General features: G+C 35.9%; 1 protein-coding gene across 4 annotated transcripts in view; it reads right to left on the bottom strand.

The window, feature by feature from the left end:
* The window catches only part of LOC106058847 (potassium voltage-gated channel subfamily KQT member 1-like), a 127,608-nt gene that overhangs the window by 24,955 nt on the left and 86,284 nt on the right, over positions 1–16,369 (bottom strand). For all 4 annotated transcript variants that reach the window (XM_056032569.1, XM_056032567.1, XM_056032568.1 and 1 more), the window contains exons 5-10: positions 15,670–15,748; positions 8,089–8,185; positions 7,873–7,998; positions 6,451–6,561; positions 4,467–4,562; positions 3,388–3,515 (exon numbers count right to left, since the gene is read on the bottom strand). In XM_056032569.1, coding sequence (XP_055888544.1) covers positions 3,388–3,515; positions 4,467–4,562; positions 6,451–6,561; positions 7,873–7,998; positions 8,089–8,185; positions 15,670–15,748 — 637 coding nt within the window. The remainder of the gene's footprint in view (positions 1–3,387; positions 3,516–4,466; positions 4,563–6,450; positions 6,562–7,872; positions 7,999–8,088; positions 8,186–15,669; positions 15,749–16,369) is intronic.

The following is a 16,369-nucleotide window of genomic DNA, read 5'->3' on the forward strand; positions in this document are numbered from 1 at the left end:
TGTGTGCTCGGAGTTTGGCCTTACTTCTAATCCCAGCATCTTGGGATATGAGCGATCAGTAATAGGATTGTAATAATTTACATCAGCTTGGATCTTTCCCAGACAGAAATTTGTTCAGACAGGCAAATGGAGGCAAGATTCCAAAGGCAAAGAGTTCCAAGAGTCTTAATTCTTATGACAATTACAAAGAAGAAGAAGTGTCAGCATCAAAAATCAATCAAAATTTCACTGTAAAAATGAAATAATATTTTTAATCAGTTATGGTCCAAAAATAAGTGATAGAATTATCCAGCTATCAAAGGAAATATCTTGAGCAGGAGAATGCTGCTCTTTTTGTGTGTGAAACTTACGATAGATTTGTTGGAATTAATGACATAATGCTAATGACAAAACACTGATCTAAGTCATGAGAGGATGTGAGAATGAATTCAACTAAATGATTTACCTGGTTGGAATTAAAGATTGTACAATCCTTTTCTTCTGATGAACTAAGCATTTTCCATCTCTGATACCAACAAGGCCATTTTTGTCCAACATTCTCTAAGTATGTTTTTAACACCCAAGAACTGCATGGCTACCTGGCCCTGTGGTGTGCACTCTAGAATGTCAGCTCGGCGTTTCCAAGTTCGAACCCCACCCTCTGCTATCCCCTTCCTTCCAGCAGGAGGTTTGCACTAGAAGGTAACAATCTTCATTTCCGAAGGGACATCAGAAACTTACACCATGTGTTTGAAAATAGAATTTAAAATGTGGAGCTCATTCTGTTGACAACAGGATTTGGGAAGAAGACTTCTGCAGATTGTAGATAGGTCTATTACTATTAGTTATTCAAGGGACATTTCAATGATGCAAAATATTACTTTATCTGCTGAATACATGAACATGCGCTAGCTTGGACCTGTTCGCCGGATGGAGGACAATCACATCCCGAAAGTCATTCTCTATGGACTGGCTCAAGACAAACTAGTTGCCCCACCTCCATTATGTGGATGTAATCTAATGGAGACAGTGAACATTGATACTAATCTTTGGAAAGACATAGCCCTAGATGGCACTAGATGGAGAGAGACAGTGACCAAGAAAGCTATTGACAGTGAAAAAAACATGAGCCTCAGCTCTGGAAGAAAATTGTGCCATACAAAAAATGGTCAACTCCTCTACCATCAAAGCGAAAGACACCTTAACCTGCCATATATGTGGACTGGAGTGTCTCTCCAAAATTGGGCTTTACAGTCACATGAAAAAGTGTTTTAGATGAGCCATAGTCATTCTACGGCTGAAGGTAGCCAACACAGAGACATGAACAATAGAAGTATTAGTCAGTGGGAGAAGGCAACAAAAGATAAAAAATGAGAACTTGACTGCTAGAAAATTAACTCTTTCTCTCCGTAATTATTTACCACATTCTGTTGGAATCAATGTTGGTATTGTCAGTTAGGAGAGAAAGAGTTAAAGTAGTTGACTCAGTAAAATATTAACAGGTCAAACCTAGCAAGGATTGTATTTCTTAATAATTTCTTGAATTAAAAAAAAAGAGAATTTGAAAAAATAACATAAGCTTCCAACTAAAATTTTAAAGATATTTATCACTTGTGTTTTTGTTTGTGTATATCATTGCTGTATAATGGAATAGTCTATAAATTAAATGAAAACATTTTCTTGTTAAACAGTTTAAATCCTAGTTTTCTTATTTTTCACTTTTAAAATCAGAGATCAATTAGTGTGAATGATGTTTGTGAACTTCAAAAAAAAAGTAATTAAAAAGTTAAAAAATGTCTGAGAATTAATTATTTTTTTTTAAAATTAGGTTAATATTATTATTGATGGACCTGAAATTCCTAAACAATAATTAAATTGGACAATGTCCAACACACTTCATCATCACAAAAGAATTGAATGAATGGAATAACAAATTTATTTTCTAACTATAATGAAAATGAATTGGTTTTGTTTTAACTGAAGTATTTCAAGAGAGCGTTTCTTAAAATATTAATGTCAGATCTGAACTGACATAAAGATATGCACTAGTTGGACTCATGTTTTGTTTGTTTTATCAAACTAATGGAAGATTATTTTGAATCATCAAACTTTCTGGTGCAAAATTTATCAAAACTAATCAAATGCAAAGATTTAAAAATAAAGACTGACTTTTATTTATAAGATTTTTTATACCACTACACTGAGGTATTTTCTTTTTTAAAGGTCTAGAAGGTTAGATCACTCAAAAAGCTTTAAGGTTATAGTAAAATATTTTATTTGAATAAATTAAGAACAACATCAAAAAGAATGTAATGTTACTAGGTCCCTGCATGGTATTTGAAGAAAAAGCATCAAATAATTGTACTGATGCTAACAAAAAAAGATTATGGTCACTATAATAAATTGTATCCAGCTATCAATTACATATTTTTAAAAATGTCACTTCTAACAGATTTAGCTACATATTAAGTTAATGGTTTGTATTATAGCTCCTTTATTATGTTTATTATTTCTTATTCATTATAATTTTGTGTAAAATATTTTAAAACTATTTGGAATATCCATGCAACAGCAATGACAATGAATGATGTTCTAGCCATCATTTTAATTTGAAATTTAATTTGACCATGTATTAGATTAAAGTAACAACAAAAAAAAAACAGTTTTCTTTTCAAATCCTTGCAGTTGACAAAATTATGAGCCTCAGGAAACAAACACAACTTCTGTGAACTACCTTGCAGTGGACATATTGGATAATGCTTACCATGGAGCTACCTCGACCTGTACTATGCTAAACTCTCTAATGGAACTACCCTAAACTGTCCTATTTTAACCCAGTAATCTAAGTTATTATGCTATTGGCCTACATGGAATTATGGAGAGTGTGTGTGATTTCTAGGCGACGAAGAAAAGGAGCATTAATTGTGAGTCTTGTAGAATGATGCGATATAAGTTTCTCTGTCATAATCTATGTTAAAAACAAGAGTTGACTCCAGAAGACCAGAGTGTAAGGATTACCAAGGATGCATTTTGTAATGAGTTAGATTTCATTTAAAATATCATTTTATATTATTACCAAAGTCTACTACATGTATTTCATCTCAAGTTGAATTTGTCTGTATTGCAATGAAAGTTGTATTTAGTTGTTTTAAAAAAGAAGTTTATTGAAGTTATTTCAAGTTTTATTATTTAAAATATAATACGCCTACATCAGTTTAGCTGTACTAGCAATCTGGTGCTACAAGTCAACGACCAACAGCAACACAAGAACAAAGTCTATACTATGCAACAAACATGCCTAGTATATCTTCAAGTCTGTAATAGATCTACCTTAATTGTTAAGGACATACCATGCTCAAGTCTATAACAGATCTACCTTGACTATTCTATATCCTGTAAAGGACATACCTGGACAATGCAGACGAAGAGGTAGAGTGATTCATAAAATAATTCTTGAAGTTTTTTTCCTGAATGTGAATTTTCCAAGTGGCTGTAGAGTTGAAACTTGGGTCAGCTGCATGGCAACGCCACAAACACTGGAGGAAAAGAGAAAAATAGATGTTATAGACATTACATTGGGTATGTACTTAGCAATATTTACCTTTACCTATACCTTAGTCTGTTGGACCGTTGGGGCTATATGCATGATTCGTCGATTGTCATTCTCCATTCCTCTCTGTCCTTTACCTTAGTTAAAACCTCTTTCAATGGCAGGCCATCCATCGCTTTCTCTGTCTGCCTCTTCTTTGTTTCCCTAGTACTGAAGAAAAGTCTTTGCGAGCCCTGAAGATCTTGTAATACGGCTACAGATTTTTAGCTTGCATTTTTTACCATAGCAGGTCAGCATGGGGTCCAAATAGCTGCAACAACCCTGTCACTAATCTCTTAGTTTGTGATGCGGTCTTTGAATGTGATACCTAGAATCCTTCTGTAGCATCTCAATTCCATTGCTAGGATCCTCCTCTGTAGCTCTGAAGACAGCGTCCAAGACTCACAAGCATATAAAATGTGGCCATGACCAGGGAGCACATCAGTCTGATTTTGGTGCTAAGAGCTATGCCTTTGTCTTTCCATATTACTTAAAGTTTTGAAAGGGCTTCTGTGGACTGCACAATTCGGGCCAGTAGTTCAGGTTTCATTCCCTCATCTGAGACAATAGCTCTGATGTATTTGAAGCTGCTGACACTAGTCAGCTTTTCATCTCTGATACTAATGTCCCTTAGAAAGCCCTGATGGCTATTGGTCATAATCTAGCAGATGTCATAGACATTACATTGGACATGTACTTAGCAATCTAGCAGATGTTATAGACAAGTACTCAGCAATCAAGCAGACTACAGACTGATAAGTCACTGGAGTAGATTTTTAAATGGGAGTTAATGTCTGGGATAGGCTTAAAATATGATCTAGTTTATGTTATTATGTTCTAGTCAATAGGTTACATTTCAGCAAACAAAGCTATTCTTAAATATATTATTGAGTTATACCTGAATCAAAGAAGCAGCTGTTGGAATCTGGCGGTTAAAATGTTTCTGTCTTTGTTTCTGTTGAACTTTTAGGGCAAATCCAGATCCCAGAATTCCCTGTGAATGAGTAAAATGAAACAAACTTAACATTCAAGATCTCATCTTATAATTTGACTAGACCAATACTGAATCACTGACATTATTGTGTTTGTGTTTTATACTTTTGGAGCTAGCACAGACCTCCTGCAGAGTTGCAGGAAATGGCAGTGGGCAGGGTTCAAACTTGGGACCTTTGTGTTGACATTCTGAATGCATACATGACCAGGCAACCATCTTATAACAATTGTTATTTTAAAATTTTAAGCATTTAAACTATTTTGTTTATTATTCTTGATATAGCTAAAGGTTAATTTCTAAATTGTGTTTTATATAAGTATTAACAGGTATCATTGAATTTTTAAAGTTTCACTTTTTTCATTGTTCCTTATTCATCATTTTTTCCTACATTTTGTAAAGTACATAAAAATATATTTCTTTTAACACCATCACTGTCACTACAAACATGTATTGTTACAACAAACAATGTCCACTGTATGAATAAGAATCATTAATTTCTTTGTAGAAATACACTTTGGACATTTGTACTGCCAAAGAAAAGTCAAAGAATAGATTGATCACCAATTAAATTTATGCCAACAAAGTAGCCATATGAAAAATTAAGGGGATCATTAATCAATTACTGTCCATAGCTGGATTTGTTTAACAGATGGATATGTTGTGTTCTGTAATGCACATCATAAGTTTGTTCTCAAATGGAAACTGAAAATAGCAGAAGGAAACAGAGGTGACCCATGTTGAGAGAATTTCAAAATTCAGAGAATCCTGACTGCAACATTCTGGACTAACTAACACCACTTTTTCCAGTGGCTAATAAATAGTCCAAAAAATAAATGAATACTTCATACAGAAAACAATAAAACTAGAACAGATGCAAATTAGAGCAGTGAGATTTATATACACATAGAGTAAAGTAACACCATTAGTAAAATCACTAAATTTAGGGACACTTCAGGACAGAAGAAAAAAAAAATTAAAGTAGCAATAATACATAAAACACTGAACCATAATTTACAAATGAAAAAAGCAAAACCTACTAAAATACTCATAAGGACACAAATATAAAGGCAAATTTCTTATTTAATAATAATAAGGCTTGTCTTTGAGTCTGAAGATTAATGAAGAATGCAGTATGCTAGGACAAATTCATACAGTGCCTTCTTCCATAGTGCCATTAGAGAATTGAATGGGTTGCCTGAATTAGCCAGGAAAACTTAGCAGAGTTTAAGTCACTGATTAATATGCATGACTAGATTGACACATGAAAAGCAGAGGTCACTATTATCTGTTATGTATAAAAATATAAGATTTAAAGGGTAAATGTAAAAAATTGTGTGTTTATATAATTAAAAATATAGCCTATCAATTGGATTTACTGATTTGTCAATTTTATTTTTTGTTCCTTGACATAATTGTTTTAACATATTATAGCCATTTCAGTTGACTTGTATAAATGATATAGGATCTTTATGCTTTTATTGCACAGATTTTGTTTAAGTAAAAAATGCTTGCACTGAAAACCATTTCCTTGGAATCGTTGTGAAATAAATGTTTCATCTCCAACAAAGCAACACAAGTAGCAATCAAATAAACACTTGAGGGTTAAAGTAGACACTTGAGGGTTAAAGTAGACACTAGAGGGTTAAAGTAATGCATGTTTTTGGGTTTGTCAGTTGCAGTGAGGATGACAGAAACATTTGCCAAGAATATCTGCATATTGATTAATTCTTTCCCAATCATGGAAGGATATTCTGCACACGTAAAGATAATATTTAATAAATTCCACATGTCAAATGTACAAAATTTCTATGGATTAGAACTGAATTTGACATAATTAATTTTTAATGGTTGCACTACATTAACTCCAAACGAGAACCAAAAGACTTACTGCTGGCAGCGCAAAGAAGGAAATAGCAAAGACAGAGAAACATGAAGCTACAATTCTACCCATCCATGTTTGGGGAACTGTATCTCCATAACCAATGGTAGTCACTGTAATCTGTAAAGTGAAAAATGCATGAACATTAAATATACTTGTAAAGCAATACAAATTCTTATTGAAGAGAAAATTATATGTACCAAAAACATTACATTACAAACTACATTATATATGTTACTAGTTAGATAGTGATGTTCTAATAATGCGACATATACATTTCCAAGATCAGAGGTGCCTCTATTTAAACACACAGAAGAATCACAGTGTAGAAGTTTTTAAAAAAGTTCTAATGAGTTTAATGTCTTTAATCTCAATTCAATTAAACATTAATCCAACCATGCAAAAGTTAACATAAAACATAAAGCACTAGTACAAATAATACGATTTAGAATAATGACTGATATATAACATTTTTGTTAAATAAATGAAATACTGTTTGTTTGTTTTACTTCTTTGAATAAGATTTACTTATTAGTCCAAACCTCCCACAGGACGATGGGGGATGGGCAGGGTTTGAACCCAGTACCAACGATAAGTCCAGCACACACACTGCACGACCAGGCAGCCATCCTACCGATGATCAATAACTACTGACTAAATAACAATGACAATTAATAATTCTTTCCATTTATTGTCTCCCAAATGGGATTTAGACTTTGTTACATAACTCTGACCCTTAGAATTAACTTTCTTTCAATTGATGACCTGCATAGTTGGTTACATATATAATATATATCTTTTCAAGGCCCTCCAGTAATGTTAGTTTGACATAAAACCTTAACAAAATTAAAACTTGCATCTTTTCTTAACTTTCAGATGTGGACTAGTGGTAGATTATGATATTATCCCTGGGCTAACAAACCTTTATTCATTATTAACATTAAAAGCCAAATATAATCACTTACGAATGAAAACTAAAGAAACATTTTTCTCTGGAATAAATACTGAAGCTATAGGCCCTACTTGGCGGCATTAAGCTTTCAGCAGTATTTCTAGATATAGTAGAAATATAAACCAACTATTGTTTTATCTTATATGATAATGATAATTTTAAATGTGAATGTCTGTGTTTGTAGCCCTTTGAGTCTGTCAGCTATCTATCATATTATTCTTTCAAGCAAGGACATTATTAGGGCCAACTCCAGCAAGATTGCATTGACAGTCATGTGACCTGCAGGCAGGCATTAGTCGTCCTACTACAAGAATATAATGGAAACAAATTGAGGTCATGGCCGTTGCCTTGGGGCACGAATGCCAAGCAGGACACTCCTGGAAGCACTATGTCAACCAGGTCTACTTTCGATATTTTCTATAGCCAGTAACTAAATGAGGGATAACTCTATCGTTCTAAAAGTAATCACAGTCACTTACCACGCCCCACCACAGAGCGTCTGCATAGCTATTGAAGTCTGAACCAGAGTCTTTCTCCGCCAGATAGACAAAGTAGGACGAAAATATCAGGCCAAGGAAGCCAATGTAGAGAGTTGTGATGAGTTCCTGGAACAGATAAGAGTTCTCTAGATCAGTGCCCGTTCATTGAAGCACAAGAAAGCAGCTAAAATCTTGACATTAAAGTCGCTTTATTACCTGTCTATGGATGTAGACCACTGACCCCAGTAACCGCCAAGTGCCGCCTTGTCGATCAACATGCAGCATGCGAAGAATCTGCAAAAAACGGACACCCCTTGAAAGGGCGGGAGGAGGGTCATGGTTGGGAGGAGAAAATAAATGTTTACACCGGGTCTCAACGACTCCATAAAAATAAGAACAGTAATAATTAAGTTAGTTTATAGCTTGCAAGCTTCATTTTTCTTTTTCATTTAAATTACAGAGTTTTTTTCACATAAAAGTACAATGTTCTACACATTGCCGTGGATTAATCCTGCGGCATCCTGCCATTCAGGTTAATTTTAAACAAACTTATCTAAGACATTGTTTATGCAGCTCTGTCCAAAGTTTTGGTGGCAGGGTCGGATTTAAAAGAAGCAAGGCGGGGATACGCCCCAAAGCCTACAAAATTGGTAATATTTTTTACATTTTATTCCGCATTTAAGTGACATAATATTAATTAAATCATACGGATGGCAACATTTTTGTGGTTATGAAGAGTCCGCTTGTAGTGCGCTCGTAATATATAAATGCAGCTCCAGCTCAGGATTTACGACAGTAGGCCTACGTCATTCTAGGGCCTTACCCTCCACAAACTCAAAAATATACATTAAAAAAACTATGCATATTAATTTGTTTAAAGAAGGGAAATAAGTTTCAATTTACAAGTACTCGGTTTCATTCTTCTAACATATAGCTTTTATTTTTTAGATATTATTATTAATAAGTGGATTTTTATTAAAGTTTTCAAAAAAGTGAAGAGGCCTCCACACAAATTCTGCCCCGGGGCCTCCACAAACATAAATCCGGTGGAAAAAGATCATTTATATGAATTGGTCTTACAATTTGGTATTTGTTTTAGACAATTTAATTGGATTTTGTTATTACAGTTCCTCTTTCAGACCTTGCGATCTATAGGGCAGATGATGTAAAGATCGTCTATTTCTGTGGCCCAAGGCTAACCAGGGGGTCATGTGGCCATCACAACGACCAACCGCCCTTTTTTTCCCACAACTAATGTTAGGTACCTATTAGAGCTGGTTTTTATGCTTGTAATTTACGATTTATTGCTAAATGTTAATTGACAAAAGTTTCTGTCTTGCAGTGTTTTTTTATTACGCCTATATCTTAATGATTTTACTAATGGTGTTTTTCTCATTAAATATGTATTTATTTTTGTTAGAAGCATCATGGCTCTGTTCTCGTTTTATAAGTTCTCTTGCATCGTTTGGGTCACGAATATATGAAGGATAAATAGTATTTTAGTTTTATGTCTGTTTTACTTTATTTATTTTTATTAACTTTCTTTAATTTCAAATTACTATAAGTTTTAATATTTCTAACATTTTGAGTATAATATCTCAGTTTGATGACATAGACATCATCATAAATATACTATATGTTTGATGACATAGACGTCATCACCATATCATTATAACTAAGTACTTTACGTGTGTAAACAATCATTGCATAACTATTTTCAATCATTGAGCGATGTCATATTGATGGAAATATGAAAGAGTAGGCCAGTATGTCCTTTAACAAAGAAGTGTGTGGTGAAGTGGGTGATGCAGTGTGTGATGAAGTGTGTGATGAAGTGTGTGATGAAGTGTGTGGTTGGTGAAGTGTGTGGTGAAGTTGGTGATGAATAGGGCGATGAAGTGTGTGGTGAAGTGTGTGATGAAGTGTGTGATGAAATGTGTGATGAAGTGGGTGATGAAGTGTGTGGTTGGTGAAGTGTGTGGTGAAGTGTGTGGTGAAGTGGGTGATGAATAGGGTGATGAAGTTTGTGGTGAAGTGTGTGGTGAAGTGGGTGATGCAGTGTGTGGTGAAGTGGGTGTTGCAGTGTGTGGTGAAGTGGGTGATGCAGTGTGTGGTGAAGTGGGTGATGCAGTGTGTGGTGAAGTGGGTGATGCAGTGTGTGGTGAAGTGGGTGATGCAGTATGTGGTGAAGTGGGTGATGCAGTAGTGTCAGATCTTGGAAATTCTGACCACTCGTCCACAAGGACTTACAGTAATTTAACACATTTCAAGAAAAAAGGGAAATAAGCTCTGGCGCACCTTCCCCTACACTATCGACTCATGTTATACGAAATCCGTCAGATGATAATTATCCCATTATTAAATCTGTTGACTACACAGCCAATAGTGGCCTTATCTCTAGTAATGAAAGATTGTATCACAAAAACAATCAATAGTCACTACCAATAGTGTAAACAACTTTTTAGATACCCAGAGAATGAAAGAATTGTTTGCGAATTTTGCATGGATTAACTTTAATTAAAAGATATGCTATATAGCAAGCAAAATAGTGATGGATGCCTGGTCCTGTGGTATGCGCTCTGGACTGTCTTTCGATGGTCTCGATGATCCCGAGTTCGAATCCTACCAGTCACCATCCACCGCCGTCCTTCGGGAGAATTCGACTAGAATGTAATAATCACAAACAGGTAAAACACTATAAATAGTGCTCTTAGACACACCCCCCCCCCGCTTCTTTTTGGCGCATTGGGGCAAAGTCTGGGGCCTCTTCCCACCTGGTGTCCTCTACCCTGAGATCCTCCATGAAAGTGTGGCATCCTTGTTTACACTTTCCTCATATTGGCCTCCATGTCATCGCAACTCTTGGTAAGCGTAATTCATTCTGTCCTGCAAACCTCATGCGACGCTCGGTCATAACCTCATTAAGTTGTCCCGACTCCCAGTTCGCCATCGGATTTATTAATTTGAGACCCGATCTCTGTAGCTGGCTGATAAAATCCGTCTTAGCCATTTTTGTTGAGCCATTACATAAAGTCTTTTCTCAATATAAACATAGAGACTTCTAAGTCTCGCATGCATACGTTGCTGTTGAGGTGACGATTGTGTTAAGGGTGCTCACTTAGGTGTAACTTTGAATCGCAAGCTATCGTGGTCTGAATACCTCTAAAGTCTCAACCTTTTTTTTTACCTTTACCTATCCCTTAGTCTGTTGGACCGTTGGGGCACCAGGCAAGATTTGTCGACCGTCTTTCTCCATTCCTCCCTTTTTTTTTTGCCTTGTTTAGAACCTCTCTCAATGGCAGGCCCGTCCATTCTTTAATGTTGTCCTCCCATCGCCTTTTCTGTCTGCCTCTTCTTCTTTCTCCTGGCACTGTTCCCTGAAGGAAGGTCTTTGCGAGCCCCATAGATCTTGTAATGTGGCCAAAGGTTTTAAGCTTTCGTCTTTTTACAATAGTTAGCAGGTCGTCATGGGCTCCGATCGCTACAGTAACCCTGTCTCTGATTTCTTGGTTTGGGATGCGGTCTTTGAATGTGATGCCTAGGATCCTTCTGTAGCATCTCAATTCCATTGCTAGGATCCTCCTCTCAAGCTCTGCAGTCAACGTCCACGACTCGCAAGCATATAACACGAAGATATAATACTCTAAAGTCATACACAAATATGCTCCTAAGAGTTTTCTGTTGTTGTGTTTTTAAAACACTACTTTATCGTGCAATACTCAGGGGCATGGTGCCTGAGTGGTAAAGATGTCGTTTTTCGAATCAAGAAATCTCGGGTTCGAATTTCGATAAAGACTTGAAATTTCGGGATTTTAGCCCGACCATGAGTCCACCCAATCTAAGGGTTTCCGGACATTTAAGTAAAAGTATGCGTGTGTGTGTGTGTGTCGAAAAAAAAAAGGAAAGAGACATAGAGATCTGTAACACTAGACGAAAATAATATTCTCATTTATACAATGGACCTCATTCACCAATCGTAAACAAACAACATTTAGCCACGTGGTGCTCTATCTCTTCTATATAATTTACGATCTCATGTTTATTTCATGATGGTTGTCACGTGACCGTTTGTTTCGTTGTTTTCTCAATAAGATCAGGTGACTAAATGTTGTTTGTTTACGATTGGTGAATGAGGTCCATTGGTACAACGATCAGTTAGTATACCAGTTAAAGTCTTAACTAGGCGTTGTTTTGTTTATATGTTATAAACCTGGTGGTGGAACAGATGGGGGCAGTGCTGTGTGTGCTTTTAGCCTACCCAAATCGCCCCAGTCCAGCGCAGGACGAGCGGTCAACCGTGACGAGTGACAGTACACGCCAGTTCGGCGAGGACCCGTGTTGAAAATATTACGCACGCAAGTCACGGCGGATGTGATCAACCAGTGGTCAAGCGACGTTCCATCCGATTCTAGAAGGCCTATGTAAGAGCGAGGGTGTTAGAATTAAGAGACTTCACGTTACCTCGCAATGTGACCAGTACGAGGCGAAGTCAGAACCAGAACGGTTTGTGAAGTCGGTCCGAAGCAGAGACTGGAAGAGGTCGAAGTCCATATCAAAACCTGGCTATTTCCAATATGTCAAGTACTCCGGACGCACAGACTAAAATTAAAATACGTGGCCGAAGGCCGAGCACATCTGGAACCCCCGCCATTTTCCTATAATTTAACAAGCTAACTGATGACATTCTGACATGGTCGCGAAAGCTTTCTTAATTTGATATTGGATATTATTTTGGGCACAATTTAGGCCATGTCGTGCCCATAATCACTGAAAGGTTACTTCCCCTTTATAGCTCAAGTGCTAAATGTTCTATAACTAAGTTATTAAAAATAAGGTTAATTCATACATCAAATAGAACAAATTTATATAAATCAGTTGTAAATATGTTGGCCTATATATTTACAATTACTTTGCCCAATCTCAAATCAAATGTTAGTAGTCAAAACCCCAACTCCCGGTTAAAGCCCAGTATTTCCCCAGGGTCAACATAATCAGTGTTTCTAAGTTTTCTTACAGTTCCGCACTGTGCAATGGCAGTGATCTCCCACTCAACTGATTGAGACAAAGCGATGGACGTTACAAGGGCAGTAACTCTACATCTCTGTAAACTAATCAGACGATCAATCACCATTTCACAAGCTAATTTTTACAAATCTTATTTTTTTTTCTTTTAAAGTAGCCTAATTACTATTTCTATTTTTTTTTTCAAAAATTTTAATTGACTTAGAAACGAAAATGAAAAGGCAATTAGCCCAATTTTGATAATGTACTTTTTAAACTAATTTTCTTATCGGGCTAGTTTTTTTTTTTTTTATATATTTCTTTTAATTTAAACATAACTAAGGGAGAGAACTCTCATTACATTCATAAATCACAAGAGCCATAGACAACAATATAAATTGATTCAAGATTTCTCAAACAATTTTTGTGAAGTTTGATCCACCTCTCTCTTTCTCTCGCTGCGTTAGAAGATGGTCCAGTCTTTCTTAAAGGCCTTCTCCATAAGATTGAAACAAACCAGACACATTGCTGTTCAGTTCATGAACATTTGAAACTTAACAGCCACACGAATGACCTGTTCAAACTGCACCTTTCACTCCCCAGACGAACGGATTATTTTAAAGTTTCATCTCAACATAGTTGTTATTGCTTCTTCAACTGAACACTTTTGGAGAGTGTTCAGACAAGAGCAAATGCTAACTACATGTAACATGTCATGAATGGGTCTACATATGATTCCCTTCTTGTTAGAGAGAAACCCTACAGTAAAATAAGTTTTTACTTTTAACAAGTGATATCAATGTTCCTAGATTCCGATTTCCCTATTTTTGTTTATTATTCATTGCAAAAGTTATATTATTGTCCAGTGTCCCCTAAGTAGGCCTAAGTGGTTGTGATTAAATCATAAGGGTTGTAGCGTTGTTAAAATGGGTTAAAAACTGTCTCTGGACTATCCTCTCAAGATAAAACAGGAAGGATTATCTATTAGGAACACCAACCACTAGTCATCTGAACGTTCCAACATAAAAAAGAACGAAGAAGAAGAAGTTTAAGCTTGGCGTCTGCTGTAATGAGCAAACTGTGTGAAAATCTGGAAGAGTAACATTTGATTTCAAGTAAAATTACATTTACATTCTTTGCTAGTGGTCTAGTGTAACATTTGGAAACTGAACGCTGGGATGAAAGAAGAATGTAAGCCTTTGGAAGTAAATGCTACAGAAATATGCAGGGCATCAGATACCAAGAAAAGAAGACAAATGGGTTTGGTACTTTTACAACTAAAACACATATTCACAACAAACAAATTCACACATAACCAGAGTAACATCTTTAGTAAAATCACTAAATTTAGAAAGCCTTCAGGACAGAAGACTCAAAAGTAAAGTAGCAATTATTCATACAACACTGAACCATAATCTTCAAATACAAAAACAAAATTTAATAAAATACTCAGAAAGATAAAGGTAGATCTCTCATCCCATATATTAGGACAAATTTGTACAAATACTCTTTCTTCCCTAGTGCTATTAGACATGGAATGGGTTGCCTGAGCTAGCCAGGAAAACCAGTGACTTGGCAGAATTTAAGTCATTGGTTAATATGCATGACGTAAGACGTAATCATCTTCTTTTTTGAAGTAACGTCTGCATTATATAAGATAAGATAAGAAGATAACACTATGGCTGGAAAGAAAAACAAAATAAACTTAATACTGTTAATAAACCTGAGCTCGTTTGGTCATATTATAAGACATGACTATCATATGTCATTCTTCAATGTACAGTGGACTCAGTGGAGGGAGTATGAAGAAAGAGTCGTCCAAAGAAAAGTTGGCTCAACAATGTCAAAGAATGGACCGGCCTCTCTCCTGCTAAGAACAGCTGCTGACAGGGAAAAGTGGAGGGATTTGGTTATGCGAACTGTCACAGCAGCCTTACAACGAAAGTCAAGAGACAGATGAAATGAGAGTTACTCGGAGACGATTGTACCATGTCCAGCTTTGCCGGGAAAAGGAAATTTCACTGTAGATGCGAAATTTTTAATTTGAAGCAATCCTCAGTGTATTGTGAGATGTTTGCAATTGAAATAATTAAGTATGATACACTTTTACTATTGAGATTACAAAATTAATACAAGATTGTTTATGAAGTGATGTTTGACTGTCAGAACTAAGTTGTATAGGTTACCTTGATCTACATTTTTTTTCTTTTTTTTCCCCCTAAATAGTGTACGATGTGTTTACATGACCTTGACCTAGAAATGATGAGAGAGAGAGAGAGAGAGTACACACAAATACAGGTTCAAATCGTTACTGCGGATTCTAGTTTCATAAAGTGCTAAATATTTTATTCGGGGCTACGGTTTTATTTTTCAATGTTTGTAGTTCATTGAATATTATTAATAATTAGTTCTTATTTTTTTTACTTGAAGGCACGTCTGTACTTTATAAGATAATCACAATTAGCTTATTAATTGTAAAGCTACTATTAAAATTGTATCATTCTGTTTTAAGGGTGGATGTCCTTTTTCACGAGTTTCATTAAATATATCTCACAAGTGAATACCCTGGTTTGTCAACGATTACATTTAATGACCTACTTCACAAGTGAATACCCTGGTTTGTCAAGAATGACACATTATGGCCTACTTCACAAGTGAATACCGATGGGTTGTCAAAGATTACATATTATGACCTACTTTACAAGTGAATACCGTGCTTTGTCAAAGAATTACATATTATGACCTCCTTCACAAGTGAATACCGTGGTTTGTCAAGGATTACACGCTATGACCTACCTGATGGCCGAGGTGGCAAACACCTGTCCGTTCGATCCAACAGAAAGAACCACAATGGAAGCCACAACCACGGTAAAGTCTGAGAGAATAAAATGACAAAGTTTGTGAACATTAACATTTGGTGAAACATATTTGCAGAAGTGCAGTAGAGAGACAGAGAGGTGTACACACATATAGAAAGACACAGAGGATAAACTGGATAACCGCTTAGACCTTGCGATCTATGGGTGCCATGTGGCCGTCACAACGACCAACCGCCGTTACTTAACCAACTATGCCAGGCAGGCCTACCCATTAGAGTTGGGTGAACTCATAAGAAGGACCATTGCCGAAAGCAGACGCAGACGACGAAAAGACAACTTAAGTTTGACCTCAGCGGATAACGGCTTTGTCTGCTTTAGGTATGGCAAAATATGCAGGTCGCGGACTGGGTTTGGGTGATCATGCGAAATACTGCACACATCTTTAATCTTCGAGATTAAGGACCGTGCCTAATTATTATTGGCCAATAAGTGTTTATATGATTAAAGAGATTTGAAGTAGAGAGACAACAATAAAGTTAAAATATATACGTTTAAAAAAACAAAGCTTATATTCGGATATAGATCTATTACAATCATCCAAACTAATAGATAAGCTACACATTAATATTAGTTGTTTTTTTTTTTAAAGTAATTTTTCTTGTATTTTGCTGGGTGTT

Source organism: Biomphalaria glabrata, chromosome 6, assembly GCF_947242115.1.
Source record: "Biomphalaria glabrata chromosome 6, xgBioGlab47.1, whole genome shotgun sequence".
In the NCBI taxonomy this organism is placed as follows: domain Eukaryota; kingdom Metazoa; phylum Mollusca; class Gastropoda; family Planorbidae; genus Biomphalaria; species Biomphalaria glabrata.